Below are 17,453 nucleotides of genomic sequence, written 5' to 3' on the forward strand. Positions count from 1 at the left end.
AGGAGAGAAAAATGCACACGTAGATGAAATTTAAGATCACGTAGGTGGTATTGGTCAAGACTACAAAGAAACAGCAAGTATAAGAAGTCTAGATGTGCTGTCTGAGTACTTACGGCATCCGTGATTTCCTGTTTCAGTTCCTCCAGTTACACTGATTAACACTCAGGATAATTTATTTCTAATGAATAGTAAGGAGTTATATTTAAACTCAGCCTACATCAAACTCTCTTTTTGGTATTTGAATCTGGAAACTAAAATAGACAAGGTAAATTTGATCAAAAATGGTTTTTCTCTCTGGGAATATGAAAAACAGTGTCAGAATAAAAGAAAATAATTCATTTTTTGAAGGAAATAAAAGATTAGGATGGAAGCCTGGGAGGAACTGTCTTTTGTACGTCTCCTAGTTCCTTCTCCATCTGCCTTTCTACACATTGGAATCCCATTTGTTACCTTTTTAAGAGAAGAGTTCTGCGTCAGTATCTTGCTGATCAATATCTTGTTGAAAATTAAATTAGTGGCCACTAACAGTGAGTCACAGAGCTGCTGTCCAAAGCAGCGGTGTTCATTCTGTCTTCTCTCTGCCCTTGTATCCAGGCCACTCTCTGACCCAGTTTGTCCGCCACTGTGCGGATCACTTCCTGAACAGCGAGCACAAGGAGATCCGTATGGAGGCTGCCCGAACCTGCTCCCGTCTGCTCACACCCTCTGTCCACCTCATCAGTGGCCACGCTCATGTGGTCAGCCAGACTGCAGTGCAAGTGGTGGCAGATGTGCTCAGCAAACTGCTCGTGGTTGGGATAACCGATCCTGGTAAAGTTTGAGATGCAGGCAGTCGAGGGAAGTGTAGGTGCCAGGTGCAGTTAGAAGTAGCCAGCTTCCTTGCATGGTCCTTCTGGAATCCTTTGGCCTCAACAAACTGATGTTCAGCTCTTCTGGCAAGGCGTTAGGTTTGGCCACGCCAGCCTATTGTGTAAGATAATCAGCCTTAAATTCTGTCATCTTTGTCCTTTCAGTAGAGAAAGAAAAGGACAAGTTCGGTGAGACGAGGGTGTCTGGAGTCCACCTCTAGGATGATGGCAGTGGAGGCAGACGTGGGAAAGGACTGGAGGGATGAAAGAGTAGAAGCACTGAAAGGCTCACTTGCTCTTGCAGACCCCGACATCCGCTACTGTGTCTTGGCGTCCCTGGATGAGCGCTTTGATGCACACCTGGCCCAGGCGGAGAACCTGCAGGCCCTGTTCGTGGCTCTGAATGACCAGGTGTTTGAGATCCGGGAGCTGGCCATCTGCACTGTGGGCCGGCTCAGCAGCATGAACCCAGCCTTTGTCATGCCCTTCCTGCGCAAGATGCTCATCCAGGTGAGGGTGTGACGGCCACCCCTCGGGGTGGTGGGGAGGGCACGCTCCCGTGAGCACTGTTTGGGGAAAGAGAGGAGGAAGGGGGAGAAGGGTTGAGACGCCTGGTAGAAGCCACATTTGGTGCCAAGAGTCCACATGTTTTCCCAGCTTGGTAATTGTGGTTCAAGTGCTTATCACCTCATAGGCCTCTTGTCGGTGTGACTCCAGGAGACCTCCTAGGCCCAGGCTGACCTCTCATGCAGCTCTTCCTTTTTCCTGGCAAGTCACCAGCAAATCCACTTCTGGCTCCTCTTTTCTGCATCTGCTGCAGAGGGTGTCACTTGGCCCAGTGCCTCCCTATCCTTCCCCTCCTAATTCTCCCACTGATGCCAGGCCGGCCACAGAGGCCAAGCACAGGAGAGGTCCCAGCTCTGTTTCTCATTATCACTGCCCGTGCTCTGTGGTCCCTGGCTCCCTGGCTGTCTTTGCTCAATAATGCCAGATGCCAAGCTCAGCTGATTGGACTAGAGCCTCAGGTTGACCTTGCTGCTTGAGCTCCTGAAACTTATCCCCTGGTTTTTGTCTTCATCTACCTAAGTAAGTTCTCTGGCCACATTGTGAGCAACGCTTGGGGTCCAGTCCTGCCTGCCTTGCGTTACTTCCACCCACCTCTCTGGGTCTCAGCATGGCTTAGTCATTTCCCGTCCCTTCACTCCATCCTGTCCCTACCTCACCCTCAGCTTCATGACCCTCCCCATGGTTTCTTTTGAAGTAAATAAACGCTTCTAACAAATAAAGCACTTAAACATAGAAAATTATAAATATATGTAACTTTTATCCTAAAGAAATATCATTTATTCACAGTTTATCGTAATTAAAGTGACAGTGAATAAAGTCATCAGTGAACAAATAAATATTATACTTATATTGTCACTTATGCTTTTAGCTTAATGGTTTATTTCTTAACTGCTGGCCTGTGTTAGGGGTGCCTATCATTTTAAGTCTTCTTGAAATAAGTAAAGTTTGGGGAAGGAAAAGAAATCATTGTTGAGCCTGCCAGCTCAAACTGTACTAAGTAAGCTTGATAAGGATATAATTCCTAATGAGAATATCAGTATGTTCATTCAGACAACAGATGTTTTGAGGACCTGCTATGTTCCAAGTACTGCTGGGTGCTGGAAGCACGTCAGTGAAGCAGCCAGGGGTAGCCTGTGTCATCGAGAAGTTTACAGTAAGCTGTCAGGCCTTCTCATTTTTCTGATACTGGAAAATGTGAAGCATCATTAAATGAATTTACTCTGTACTGAACTCAGCCCTTGAAATACCAGAATTTTATTTCATTTTATTTTTTCTGTTTTATCAGAAGGCTCAAATCTGGGAACACTTTATTAGCAAAAGGAATGAATAAAACAAGGGCTGCTTGGGAAAAAATTTTAAATAATTTTTCTTGGTTTTAAACTTTGATACAAGTTTCCCCATGCTGAATTCTACATTTTCATGCCTTGGTAAGGGACCATACCCAAGTGTGCTGTGGTCTCTTCTTGGTGTCTTGATCATCAGGGAGGGCACTGGGTATTCTTATTACCCACTGCCCTTGCTTAGCGATGCTCTTTGGCTCTGGAGTAAATTGAGGACTCTCTGATTTGGCACCACGCTGTCCCAGAGAATTGTGCATTCCTCCCTGGAGCCGTTTCCTCCCAGACAGCCATCTCTTCTTGCAGTTACAGGTCTGTTCTTAGTATCCCTCTCCATCCCTTCTCACTGCTATCTATTGTGACCTACTGACAACAGGCTGGGGCGTCCAGGAAATCGAGATTAGTAAAGCAATAATCTAAGATGAAACATTAACTTGGGGACTCCTCCTCTGGGTAGCTGAGTTAACATGAGCTCTGTTTCTCCCTTTTCCCACTGTGCAGAGGTTTCCTTCTGGCAACTTCAGCTCTTCAGAAGTTTGTCTATATTAAGTTGTTTGTGTCCCCAGGAGTATAACATGCTGATTTGCTGGTGTTTTCAGCAGGTTGGTTAGATCACACGTGTTATCTCTGTTCATTAAGATTCAAGGGGATCCTGTTGGTATGATCCCTGTTTAGGTTTATCTAGAGGTGCCCAGAAGCACTGCTAAGTTTCAGTATTTCTTTCAACATCATCGGTCTTTGATTCCATTGTTATCATTTATAGCCACTCTGAGTGATTTGCTGACTGGAATCTGCAAAGATTTTTTTTGCAGAGAGCCCTTCCATCAGTCTTTATTTTTGCAAAACCCTGTTGACAGTGAGCCCTGCGTTTTCTCAGTCTCCTATGACTGTCTACACTGTTAAATGCTATGTTTCACAGAGGACCAAGGGCCCGTGGAGCAGTATGACGGAAGGGCTGGTTTCAAGCAGTTTTTCTGCTTGTCATTGCTGTCTCCAGGACTGTTCTGTGAGCGGCAGAGATGGCCTTGCTTGTGGAGTATCCCCAGTTCTGGTTCCTTCCTCTAGTCCCCGCCTCATTCTCCCTTCAGACACACAGCAGCTGTTGAGTTTCCTCTGCCATAGAGAGCCTTTCTTACTTACAGATTCTGACAGAGCTGGAGCACAGCGGCATTGGAAGAATCAAGGAGCAGAGTGCCCGCATGCTGGGCCACCTGGTCTCCAACGCCCCGCGACTCATCCGCCCCTACATGGAGCCTATTCTGAAGGTAATCTGCAGCAGACAGAGACAGGTACTATCTCTCCAGGCTGTCTTGGGACAAAGGGAGTGTTTCGTTGTTCACTGGTACACTGAACAAAGTAGATCATTTCTTTGGTCCCACACTCAGGGACAAGAGCTGCATCAAGCACCTGCAGCTCAAGAATACCAAGAATTTCACCAGTTGCAGGAAAGCGCTCTCCTCCTGATGTAGTGTTTCAAGCACATCATCAATTATCAAATGTTCTTGGAGAGGAGAAAATAGCAGCATAAAGTAGCTCCCCCAAAGTGAAGAAATAAGTGAGCTTTAAAATCTGAGGCAGTGGGACTTCCTTGGTGGTCCAGTGGCCAAGACTCTGCTCTCCCAGTCCAGGAGGTACAGGTTCAAGCCCTGGTCAGGGAACTAAGATCCCATATGTCGCAGGACACAGGCAAAAATATATATTCATCTGAGACAGCCTTCAAATCTGATATGTTGAGTCATGTGAAGCGTGTCACAACCTATGTGAATGTGGGTACATGGCCACACAGATACAGTTTAGAAAAGGCATAGGAAACATTTGTGAATCATGGCACTTCCCAGCTCCCTCCTACGTCAGACTTGTACAGTATGGAGAAAGGAGAATTTACATTCCAGAGGAACCCTGGATTCATAAAGCCGGAGAAGTAATTTACCTGTGTCTGAGATGGTCTCTGGGGTGAACTTTACTTATGTGAAAAGAAGTTTCCTAGTCAACTCTCACCAGGATTCATTTTCTTGTACCTTCTTTCCATAGGCTTTAATTTTGAAACTGAAAGATCCAGACCCTGATCCAAACCCGGGTGTGATCAATAATGTCTTGGCTACAATAGGAGAGTTGGCTCAGGTAAGGTGACAACTGTGTTTCCTTAGGATGGGAAGAGTGTGATGATACATCTGATGCGGTCAAAATACTTCTTAATGCCGTAATTTCTAATGCCGTCTGCCACCTCCTTTTTCATTTTGTAGGTTAGTGGCCTTGAAATGAGGAAATGGGTTGATGAACTTTTTATTATCATCATGGACATGCTCCAAGACTCCTCTCTGTTGGCCAAAAGGCAGGTGAGTAGCACTACTTCCTCTTTGAACAGGACAGGCCCATGAGGCCAGGGACCTCTGTCACCTTAGTGTCCCCAAACAATGGCTAGCACATAGTGGGTACTCGGAAACATTTGTTGACTTAGTAAATAGAAGAAAGACTTGGAACCGAATTAGCTGTCATCCTGACCCAGAGTTGTTGTCAGTGTTAGAGCTGACCAGTGCCGTTTCCTCTAGACAAAAAAAAAAAATTACAGATCACCCATCAGAGCTCCGGCCCCCTAAAAGGAAAAAGAGTGCCTTGGCCTCTGGCTGTAGAGGCCAACAGAGCTCCAGCCCACCCTCCCCAGCCCTGGTTTCACTTTGGTCATTGAGATCATTAGGTGCCTAGACTAAAAGTAAGACCAACCTTAATTTCCTTTTGGGTCAGACTTCTTCTATCAATCATCCATGGTGAGAAGGACTGTGTATTTCCTTTGAGAAAGGCAGGTCTGCTCTTTACCTTTGATCCAGTGATGGTTGTATTGATTTGTAGCCTTGTTTTTATGTCCCAGCTCTCAGGATTTGTGTTTATGGTTAGTGTCTTCACTGGAAATTCTTTTCTTGTAGTAGCCTTTAACTCTTTGTTATAACCATTTAACAAAGAGTACGAAGTATGTTTTCTTTTCTCTCTTACTGGCTGTATGAGTCATGTGACCTTTTTCCTGTCCAGGTGGCTCTGTGGACCCTGGGGCAGTTGGTGGCCAGCACTGGCTACGTGGTTGAGCCCTACAGGAAGTACCCCACGTTGCTGGAGGTGCTGCTGAACTTTCTGAAGACTGAGCAAAACCAGGGTACACGGCGGGAGGTAGGAAGCTTGTCAGACTTAGTCTTTACTGACTTGCTGGGAGAATGGAGAGAGAGTGGGAGATGTTTGCGGCATTAACACATTCCAGCGGTGCTGATGAGACTTCCTCTCCCTTTCTGTTTTGTCCCTGTAGCTGGGAACAGGAGAGGAGTGTCCGTGAGCACTGTTTTGTTGTAGTCAGGTGCTGTGATGAATGTTTTCCTTTTCCCCCACCCCTTTCCCATGCAGGCTATCCGTGTGTTGGGGCTCCTGGGGGCATTGGATCCCTACAAGCACAAAGTGAACATTGGCATGATCGACCAGTCCCGGGACGCTTCTGCCGTCAGCCTGTCAGAGTCCAAGTCAAGTCAGGATTCTTGTAAGTTGAGGGGATCTGTGAGTGGCTTGCCAAGTGCTTGCCTCACAAAGCCCTCACTGGCCGTGTTTAGAAAGAGCCTGGTGCTGGATAACTATGAAATGATCCCTCACTGGTTCACTTGGTGACTTTTGAATGGAACGTCAGTAGTTTGCTCTTGAATCATAGGAAGGGCGCTGTGTCTAGAGTCTCCCTGTTTGCCTGGGTTCTTTGTTAAGGGTTAACAGACTATGTGCGGTGAATTATCACCCACCCCATCACCTTTGTTCATCTGTCATTCTTTGTTAGTGCCTGTTTGATGTTTTCTCTTCCTGTGGCACCCAAGGAGGAAGAGGGTAGAACTGATTGTCCCAATTTTAATTGATAGGGAAATCTGATACAAGGCTCAGAGGGCATAGAAAAGCAGGTAGCAATCCGAATCCACAATTCTTTTTCCATCAAGTGGTCTGGCCCTGGAGTTCTTTGCCTTTAGATAAATAGCCTGAGAGATTGGGTAGGGCCTGGGGATGCGGGCAAGTTTTCTAGACTTAACCCACTGTCTCCATCAGGCAGACTTATCTGAAAGTAGGAAAGTTCAACAGTGGCTTCCCCATCCAGTTCAGCAAAATAAAATAAATAAATAAAGTAAATAAACTAATTTGTTTCTGAACTCTGTGGATGGGCCCCTTCTGCTTCCAGTGTGTTCTGTATGTTAGAGAAGTGTGCCTGTGATGATGCTCTGTCAGACCCCCAGCTGTCAAGCGGAGCCCGAGCCATGTCTTCCAGGTGCTCCTCCACCCTCAGCACCGTGTCATCCGGTCTCTTGGATGTTCTGCTTCTCAGGGTCCTTTTCCCCCACCCTCCATACCCTTTCCACCCCCAGTCCTTGAGATCCTTGTTGTTCAGGTCAGGTAGCATTTGTTGGTAACTTGTCTGAATTCCCCAGGGGGACCAAGCAACTGCTGAACAGATGTTTGCCTAATTTAATCCCCCTTACTTTCACTTGGGGGAGTAATTATTTTTATTGATGGTTTCAGCTACAAAGTTGTGAACTGGAATGATAAGAAGCTAAATTAAACACAGCAATTTAAAGCAAACCTATCATGTACTGTTTTAGGCTTTCATAGTTTAGATAACAGACAAGCCAAAAACTGTGTGTCCTTCATGGTGAGAGCCTATTCATTGGTTCCTAATATACCCTGTATTCCCAGTGCTGTTAGAATGTGGCAGGGAGAGAGACACGAATGCTAATGAGTGTCTGGAGGATTTTTGTTTGTTGTTAACCATGCTTTGTCCACAGTGCGAGTCGCATGTAGCTCATGACCCTCATTGCTGTTTGGTCCTAGCTGACTACAGCACCAGTGAGATGCTGGTCAACATGGGGAACCTGCCTCTAGACGAGTTCTACCCGGCCGTGTCCATGGTGGCCCTGATGCGCATCTTCCGAGACCAGTCCCTCTCTCACCACCACACCATGGTTGTCCAGGCCATCACCTTCATCTTCAAGTCCCTGGGGCTCAAGTGCGTGCAGTTCCTGCCACAGGTCATGCCCACATTCCTGAATGTCATTCGGGTTTGTGACGGGGCCATCCGGGAAGTAAGTGCCTAAACCCCTGACCCTTGCTCCTCCCTGCCCAGTGCCTGTGTGGAAGGTCCATCTGCACCTTGGCTTCCTTACAATGGACTCTGCTTGCTCGCCATTAACTTCCCTGAGTTTCAGACACCTAGGTGTGCAGGATTCATCAACTCAGCCCAGCTTCCTGTCATATCATTCAGAGTGGCTAAAAGATGAGTGGCTGGTGGGACGGGACAGCATTGTTATTCTCAGTAATCTAGTGTTCAGTCCAGTAATCTGATGGAACATCCCACAGTGGATTTCTGATTTCTTCTTCATGACTAGATTTAAGTCACACGCTTGTGGGAATACTCCAGAGGTGCAGTTACAGTACTTCTTATTGGATCTGGTAATGTCAGTTTGTCCTGTTATTGTTGGTCCTAAGTTTGAGCACGTGGTAAGGTTGATGTTTATCAGATCTCTCCATGTAAAGTTACCTGTTTGCCTCAGTCATCACTAGCGTGTGGGGTGATAACTTTGAGACTGTGTAACTGTCCTCTTCCCCAGCTACCTTTCACCCAGTGATTTTAGCCTCCATTGAGGATCCTTGCTGAAATCAGTTATCATGCTGTTTGTAAAGTAATGACTTTAGTTCTTTTATTCCTTCTGCTTCTAATAGCTGGCATTTTTCTGTAAAGAATAATTTTCCCCTTTCTCTTCCTCTCTCTTGGTCTTTTTCTTTCTCTAAACCATAGAGCCCGCACTGTGGTTCTGTGATTACCATACCTGTACCACAGCAGACCTACTGAATACAGTTCAAGGTGGCTTTGCAGTTCCTACTGTTCTTAGAATATATTCCACAAGGGTATACAGTCAGAGTACTGCCTTTAAAAGATATTGGAAGTAATTATTTTTCCTTCTCTGATCATATGGTCAACTTGATGTACATTCAGAAAAGATAGTATGTTTTTTAGAAAATGTATTTTCTAACTTTGCTCCTGGAGTGTACAAGTGCAGTTTATTTTTACATAATCAACCTCATTGATTTCTTACTAATTCTAATAAGTTACCTGTATATTTTCCCAGGGTTTCACTAGATAATCATATAGTCTGCAGAAAATAAAAAGCGGTTTTGCCTTTTTTGTTTTAGTCTGTAAAGCTGTTGTTACTTTTCTTCCTAGGACCTTCATTGTAGTGTTGAGTAGACTGTAATAGAGGAAACCTTTAATCTTGTTCCTGATGTAATGGGTCTGCAGTTAAAATTTCATCAATAAACATAATGTTTGCTGTCGTTTTTTGATAGGTAGCTTTTTAAAGGTATAAACATTCCCTTATGGTATTATTTGCTAAAGAGTATCTATCATGGATAAGTATTAGCTTTATCAATGCCTTTTTTCTTTTAATATATTAATATGTTGAATTACACTGATACATGTTTTAATGCTAAAATACCCTTGATATCTTGTGTCAAAATCATCTTGGTTATGATATTTTTTAATACATTGATTTTCTATCTAATATGTAATTTAGAATTTTTACCTCTGTGTTCCTGAGAGGAATTGACCTATAATTTTTTTTTAACCACAGTTTCAAAGATCTGTTTAGCTTTTTTGTTTCTTTTTAAGACAATTTGAGTTACATTTTTCTAAGAAAGTATTTGTTTTATCTGAATAGTAAAATCTATTGGTATGAAGTTGTTCACTGTTTTATATTTTAATTTTTTGGTAGAGGTTTGTCATAGTATTTTTCAAAGAACCAATTTTTGCTTTTGTTTCTCTTCTTTTTAAAAAAGTTTAAAATTTACGTGTATTATTTTCTGGCTGCCCTGGATCCTAGTTTCAGCATGAGGGATCTAGTTGCAACATGGGAACTCTTAATTGTGTCATGTGGGATCTAGTTCCCTGACCAAGGATCGAACCTGCACGCCCTGTGTTGGGAGTCTTAGCCACTAGACCATCAGGGAAGTCCCATGTTTCTCTTCTCTCTTATATCTTTGTTTCTGTTTCATTAATCTGCTCTTTACTATTACTTTGCTCCTATTTTCTTATTTCTGCTTTAAAAAAGAATTATTAGATATTAGCTTCTTTATGGTTGATCTTTCTCCTTGTCTAAATGTAATCTGTTAAGGCTGTAAATTTAACTCCAAATTAAATTAGATGTGTATATTTTAATTTGCAAATTAAATGTAGCTGCTGCATTCAAAAACTTTATTGAGGTGAAATTTACATGCCGTAAAAATATATCCTTCTTATGTCCTTCTTGCATGTAAAATCCAATGATTTTTAGTATATTTACAGAGTTGCAACATCACTACAATCTAATTTTAGAAAATTCTCATAACCCCAGAGAGAAACCTCCTGCCCGTTTGCAGTCATTTTCCATTCCTATCCCGACCCTAGGCAACCATTTACCTACTTTCTGCCTCTGTAGATTTGCCTTTTCTGGACATTTCAGAGAATTAGAAGCATACACAGTTTTTTGTGTTTGGCTTCTTTCACTTTTGAGATTGATCTATGTTGTTCAGGTTGTTCATTCCTTTTTTATTGCTGAATAATAATGTATTTTCATTACTGTTCAGAAGTAAGTATTTTCTAATCTTTGTTATGACTTCTTTCATCATCGAGTTAGTTAGAAGTAGGTATTTTAATTTGCAAATGTAGGGTTTTAAATTTCTTTCTTGGATAGCAGTTTCTAACTCAATTACTTTGGGTTTATGATTCTTTGATGTGAGCTGAAACTGCTTTAATCATCTAATGCTTGATTGTTTTCAGCAAACATTTCCTCTGCACTTGGGAATAGGGTGTATTTGCTAATGTTAGGCACAAGATTTTACATATGTTATTAGATTTGAACTTGTATTTGAATCTTTTATATCATTATTAATATTTGTTTGCTTAATCTATCAAGTACTGAGAGAAGTGAGATAAAAATTCTCTTTTACAAGGATAGATTTATAAATTTCTCATAGTGTAGTTAATTTGGGGATTATATCATTAGGTGCATACACATTTTAAATCATCATATCTTCCTGGTGAGCTGAAACTTTTATCATTTTATAGACCCTTTTTGTCTTTGATAATACCTTGAGATTTGTTTTGACTAATGTTAATTTAATTATACCAGCTTTTTTTGGAGATGCGTGTCTTTTCTTATCTTTTTACTTTTGACTGTCTTGTGACTTTTTGCTTCAGGTTGGTATTTCATAATAATATATATAATAATATGGCTAGATTAACTTTTTAATCTATTTGAAAATCTTTGTCTTTCAAGTAGTACATTTCAGTCCAGTTACATTTATTGTGATTGCTGATAAATTTAGGTTGATACCCACCATCTTACATAGTGCGTTATTTTTGTCCTACCTTGTGTATTTTCTTTCTTTTCTTTCTGGGACTTGATTGAGCTTTCATTTTCTTATCTCTTGCCCTCTATTTTGTAATGGAATGTTTTAACCATAAACGAAAAGTAGACAACTTATATTAAATTCTCATACTCATCAACAGTTATAAGTATCTTATCAATTTGGTTTCATCTTATTACCTACCCCCCTCCCGCCCTAGACACACACACACACACACACACACACACACATTCACACACACTTTTTTTCTGGGGCATTTTAAAGCAAATTCCAGATAAAATAATATTTCACCATTCAATTCTCGCCTCTCCGTATAACCACAGTTACAACACCTATGAAATTAATGAATTAATGAAATTCTTTAATGTAATCTAATACCAACCCTTCTTCAGATATCCTTGTTTGTCTTAAAATTTTCTTTTCACATTTGGCTTATTCAAATCAGAATCCAAATAACATGGCACTTGGCTGATATATCTAATTCTCTTTCTGTATCTTCTCCTTTTCCCCTCACTTTTTTGCTTTTCATTCTGTGTATTTGTGGAAGAAACCAGGTCATTTGTCCTATAGAATTTTCCATTCTGGATTTGCCTGCTTGTATTATCAAGATGTCTTTTAATGTTTCTTGTAGACCGGTTAGATTTAGAGGATTCATTATTTTCAGGTTTTATTCTTTCGGCAAGAAATACTTCATAGGTGGTACCATATACTTTGTATTTGGGCATTTAGTAAACAGGTATTTTCTGAATGATCCACTTCTAGTGAAGTGCAGGTTCACCAGAGGATTCAGGCGGTGTGATTCTGCATTCTTCATCCACCTTTATCTCAATCACTTTAGTATTTATTGATTATTGTTTCCTAGAACTGTTATTTGAATAGCAGTTGCAAAGTGGTGATTTTCTGTTATTCCTTCTGGATTTATTAGTTAGAAATCATCTATAAAAAACTTTATGTCATCAACAGTTTAGTCAATTTAAAGGATAGTTCATTCAGGAAGGGCAGAACAGACGCAGGATTCTTTCATCGCTTTTTCAGAATAATGAATCAGGTCCCTGACAATCTCTCAAAGGGTAACCCAGGCAACCCCCTCGACCCCCTGACATTTTTTTGAATATCACTGCCAATGCATGGATTTATGTATTGAAGACAGTCTTCTTTTAATGATCTAATTATTTCAATCTACCCAGCTTTGTGTTCTTTTTAAACTGCCCAGTGATCTTAGTCTTTGATCACTTTCTTTCTTTCTGGCAAAAAAAAAAAAAGATACTTCAGACTTATTCTCCAGCCTGGGCATAGCCACTTTCAAGGAGCTGTGGTTTCTTCAAGTAAGAGATGGAACATAGAGACAGCAGTTTGTATGCTAGAATGCTCTTTGCTGCTGCTGTGTCACTGTTTCTAGGCCTTCTCAGTGAATAGAACTAGAAATATGTAGTTTTTAAAAAGGAAAAATAATCCATACCTTAATACTGATATTTCAAATTTAAGATTAAAGAGTTGTTTTTTACTTCTTTGACTTTATACTTGTATCTCTTTCCTGTTACACTGAAAATCTTGATTCCTTTGTTCTGAGATCTCTGTAAGTACTTGTTTTATATTGCAGAGTATATGTATTGTGTATACATATAAACAGTAAATGACCAAGCATTAACTATGATTACTGAGTGCAGGTCAAGGTTTATTGCAGTTTGTTTTTGTTCTGAAGATGTGTCCTATTGGGAATATACACCAAAATACTGTGTTCAGAGTCACTTGAAATAATCCTTTGAGTGATGTGAAACCAACTTGGTTTATAGTTAAATTTATATATTCCTATTTCCTTTCAATTTTTAGAAATTTCTTGTGTTTTTCTACTTTAACTTTCATTCTAGTTTTGTAAGACATTAGCATAATTGCTAAGTCAAAACTGTAAGACAAGAGATTGATATATTCAGCAAAGACTAGTTTCTGTCTCCATTCTCATACCTTGTTTCTTCTTTCCTCTGTCATTCGCCTTGCTGTAGCAAGTCACCACCAACGTAGGCGCTTGAAACAACACAGATTGATTGTCCAGGTCTTTAGGTCGTCAGTCTGACATCGATCATACTGAACTGGAATCAGGGTGCGCTTATGGCTGTGTTCCTTCCTGGAGGCTCTAGGGGGAACCCTTTTCCTTGCTTTTTCTGGCTTCTAGAGGCTGCCTGCCTTCTTTGGCCACCTCCTTGCTTCTTCAAAGTCAGCAACACTGTATCTCTGACTCTTCTTTTGTCCTCAGATCTTTCTCTCTGAACATAACAGGTAAAGGCTCTCTGCTTTTAAGGATCCCTGTAATTAGATTGGGCCCACCCTGATAATCTCTGTATCTTGGCGTTTTGACCCCCTAATCACATCCTCCAAAGCCCCCCTTGTCGTGTAAAGTAGTTTATTCACAGGTCTAGGGATTAGGACCTGGACGTCTTTGGGGGGTGCCATAATTCTGCCTACTACGCTTCCCTCTAAGGTAACCAGCTTTTCCAGTTTTTAAATTTTATGTTTTCACTGTTTATTATTGAAAATTTGAGAAAATATTTGTCTACTGCATCCTTTCCTCAGAAGGTAACATAATATAAACCTTCGGAACTTCGCTTTTTTCCCTCTTTCACAGCAGCATATCCTGGAGTTCACACCATAGCAGTGTATTGAGAAACGCCTTCGTTCCTTTAGAGACACATGGGACTTCATTGTGTGAACATACCATAGCTATTTGACCAGTTACTGCTGATGACTGTTTGTATTTTTTCCAGTCTTTGGTATTTAAAATAATCCCCCAATGAAAAGCTTTGTGTATACATCGTTTTCACCTCTGTTTCTTCTTGTATCAATACTTAAATGGCTTCACTTTTTACATTTAGATCTTTGAGCTCTTTGGTATATGTCCCAGTGTACAGATTGAGAAACGGATCCAAATTTATCTTTTTCACCCATAAAATTCGATTTGCATATCTTATATAGCAAAGTCTAAAATTAATCATTATGTCTAGCCTTTTCACTGAACAATATACAGAACTTGGGATGACTGCTCAAAGTACCTCCCTTCCCTCTTATATTATGTAGTATCACTTTTTTTAACACCAAATTAAACCTTATTATATTATTTTATGCAAACAATATTTGTTTATATTTATCCACATTTGCCACTTTATTTCTTATGAAGTGAATCTCACTTCAGCTTCCTCCTAGGGTCATTTTCGTTCTCTCTAAGGCAGATAACCTTTTCTGAGCATCCATTGAAGTAAATGCTGTTTTTGTTTATCTGAAAAAAAATCTTTATTTCACCTTCTTTTAAAACCTTTTTAGCTGAGAATACGATCCTGGGTTCTCCTTCAGTTATAGATGTTATCCCACTGTTTTCTGACTTCTTTTGTTGCTCTTGAAAAATTATCATTCCTTTGTATTTAATCTCCCTTTCCTTTGTGACTGTTTGGGATCTTCTCATTGTTTTTGTTGTCCTGAGGTTTCAGGACTGCAAACCTGCATTTGCATTTCTCTTTTTTACCTTGTTGGGGATTTGTGGACTGTCTGAATATGAAGATTCCATCCTTCTATTTTTTCTTCCAGAATTTGATTCAACATGTGGGGCTTCTCACTTTCTCCTTAATGTCTCTTAGTTTCTTATCATGTAGTTCATCTTTGTCTCTCAGAGATGCATTCTGAATGTGTCTTCACATCCATTTTCTGTTCATTGATTCTTTAACCATGTTTTTGATCTGTTATTGAGTTTTTAGTTCCTACTACATTTTATAATTTCTAAAGTCATCCTGGGCTCTTTCCAACACGTCTAATATTTTTATAGTACTTTGTTCCTGACTCATTTTTAAAAATTCTCATTCTTATTCCTTTAAGCATTTTAAGCAGATTTGTTTTATATTCTCTGTCCACAAATTCCAGAGAAGTCTAGAGTGCTGCAGTCCATGGGGTCGCAAAGAGTCAGACAAGACCAAGTGACTGAATTGAACTGAATTCTAGTATATATAGGATTTTTGATGGGTCTAATTCCGTTGTTTATTGTTTTTGCCAAGTCATGCTGGCAGCAAGCCTGTAAGTCTGTCCTTGTATGTTTTACAATTTTGGATCATGCATTATATTCAGCTGGGCTCCCCCTGGAGCAGTAATACTGGAATATATGCTCTGAACTTGCGTCTCTCCAGTGAGGGTTTGCATTTGCTTCTACCACGTGGTCCAGGAGAACTGAAGTTAGATTCTTGGCTTAGAGTTTCTCAAGCCACACAGGTAGTTAAAAGTTAACTAAACTCATCGTGTGGGTGTGGCCTAAAATTACACACTTTTAGGAAGACTGTCTTCTATCTCGACCTCAAGTTGAGACTGGCAGATTATTTGTCTCCTTTTGCCAGTGGACAGATTGTGGGGTGGAGAGCCTCACCATTTTTCTTAATATGTAACTTTTTGAAGGTTTGGCTTTATGTGAAAGGTTTCAGTTCAGATAATCTACCAACAGTGTTTGTCATCTTTTATGCATTATTTTTAGGCTTTTCATAGCAAGGGGACCTGGGAGGGCATCTCGAAGTGAAAGTGGTAGTCATTCAGTCGTGTCCAACTCTTTGTGACCCCATGGACTGCAGCTCACCAGGTTCCTCTGTCCACAAATTCTCCAGGCAAAGATACTGGAGTATCTTTGCCATTTCCTTCTCCAGGGGATCTTCCCAACCCAGGGATCGAACCTGGGTCTCCTGCAATGCAGGTGAACTCTGTACCATCTGAGCCACCAGGAAAGTATTTTCAGGAACAAAACTATGTGTTCTTTTAAAATACTAATATTCAGGAGGAAAAAGAGAAAAAAGCTTGTGAAAGAATCTAAGGGAGAAGAAATGAGGTGACTGCCTGGGCTCCCTGCTTGGGACTGATGTGCCTGCCTGTGTATATCCTGTGAATCAGCCACTGGAGAGGCTGCCGCTGGACACCTCATGGGAAACGACAGCATGATCAGGATGCTTTTGTCTCGAGGTTTCCTTTGACCTCCCTGCCATCCGCAGTGCCCTGCTTTTCCTCCAGCTTAGACTTTCTGCCTCCTCTTATGTTGTGCATCACACAAATTTAACTCAAGAACTATTGTATTTTAGAGTCTCTTGTCCCTTGATCTCTGTAATGTACTGTAGGGACCATTTCACAGAAACTGTCAGCAGCGGTTCTGTGAGGAGGTGCCCAGGAGTTAGGAAGAGATAGTTCCACTGAGTCAGGCCTGTGTCCCATGTGGAACTGGATTCTAACCCCCTTAGAATCCACTGGTGTCATTGAACTTGGAGAATTATTCCATACTCTGTGAGCCCAGTCCTATAATTGAAGAGGCTTGTCAATCTCACTTCTTTAGGTAATGAGTTCTGTCGGCCCATTACTCACTATTTGAAGCACTTTATTTTTAAAACTTACCCAAGTTTTAAAACATGGATAAGGGTGGAAATATATATGTATGAAATTATCCTTGTTAGTGGAGGGCAGCAAAGGCAGAGAGCTATAAAAATTGGGGGCATGGGTTTAGAGTATGATTTGCTACTTGATGTTGACATGGAGCACTATCTGAGGATCATAACAAAATAAAAACTATGCCTCGAAGACATCTTAAACCTGGAAAGAGTTGGGATTTCTCTTACCAAAGCTGTCCTTACTCCTAACTTTATTTCATGAATGGCATCTCTTGATAGTGGCAAGATACCATCCTAAATAGAATCTCCTTATCCCATCCCATCCCTCAATTTGCTTGCTGTTTTGGTTTACAATGTCTTAGAGAGACAATTAGCTAATTAATTAAGACCTAATTAAGTTAATTACTACAAATGAATCACGATGCCCATAATGGTTAGAAGTATTTATTTTAGAAAGTAAGTGGTAGTAAATTAAGACAAACAAAATAAGCAAAATAATACATTTACAGTTAATTAACTAAATTAATAAAAGATACATTTATAGTTAATTAAAAATTTCATGTCATTTTTTACGTTTTTAGTAATCCTTCACCAGTAGATGATGTTTGCTGGGTTTTTAACAGTATTTGTGTCCCTGTTCTAGTGCTCTCCAGGTATCAGCACATTTAACTCTTAGACCAGGCCTATGAGATAAGAACTGTTATCTCTGATTTTCCCACTGAAGAGGCTGAGTGCAGAGAAGTTAAATGAAGGTCATGAAGCTAGTAGGTAACAGAAATGACTCAGAACAGCTAGTCTGGCCCCAAAGCCCCTGCTGAGCAGAAACTGCCTCACACAGTTGTTTCAGCTCCCACCACCATTCCCGCCGACGGTTTTAAATTTCATTCTTTGAAGCTTAG

At 40.8% G+C, this 17,453-nt stretch overlaps 1 protein-coding gene across 2 annotated transcripts in view; it reads left to right on the plus strand.

The window, feature by feature from the left end:
• Positions 1-17,453, plus strand: part of MTOR (mechanistic target of rapamycin kinase) — a 123,316-nt gene that overhangs the window by 15,894 nt on the left and 89,969 nt on the right. For both annotated transcript variants that reach the window (XM_055582322.1, XM_055582323.1), the window contains 8 exons: positions 595-810; positions 1,153-1,358; positions 3,895-4,017; positions 4,784-4,873; positions 4,996-5,088; positions 5,777-5,911; positions 6,140-6,269; positions 7,592-7,842. In XM_055582322.1, the coding sequence (XP_055438297.1) occupies positions 595-810; positions 1,153-1,358; positions 3,895-4,017; positions 4,784-4,873; positions 4,996-5,088; positions 5,777-5,911; positions 6,140-6,269; positions 7,592-7,842 (1,244 nt within the window). The remainder of the gene's footprint in view (positions 1-594; positions 811-1,152; positions 1,359-3,894; positions 4,018-4,783; positions 4,874-4,995; positions 5,089-5,776; positions 5,912-6,139; positions 6,270-7,591; positions 7,843-17,453) is intronic.

The sequence above is a fragment of the Bubalus kerabau genome, chromosome 5 (assembly GCF_029407905.1).
Source record: "Bubalus kerabau isolate K-KA32 ecotype Philippines breed swamp buffalo chromosome 5, PCC_UOA_SB_1v2, whole genome shotgun sequence".
NCBI classification, from domain to species: Eukaryota; Metazoa; Chordata; class Mammalia; order Artiodactyla; family Bovidae; genus Bubalus; species Bubalus kerabau.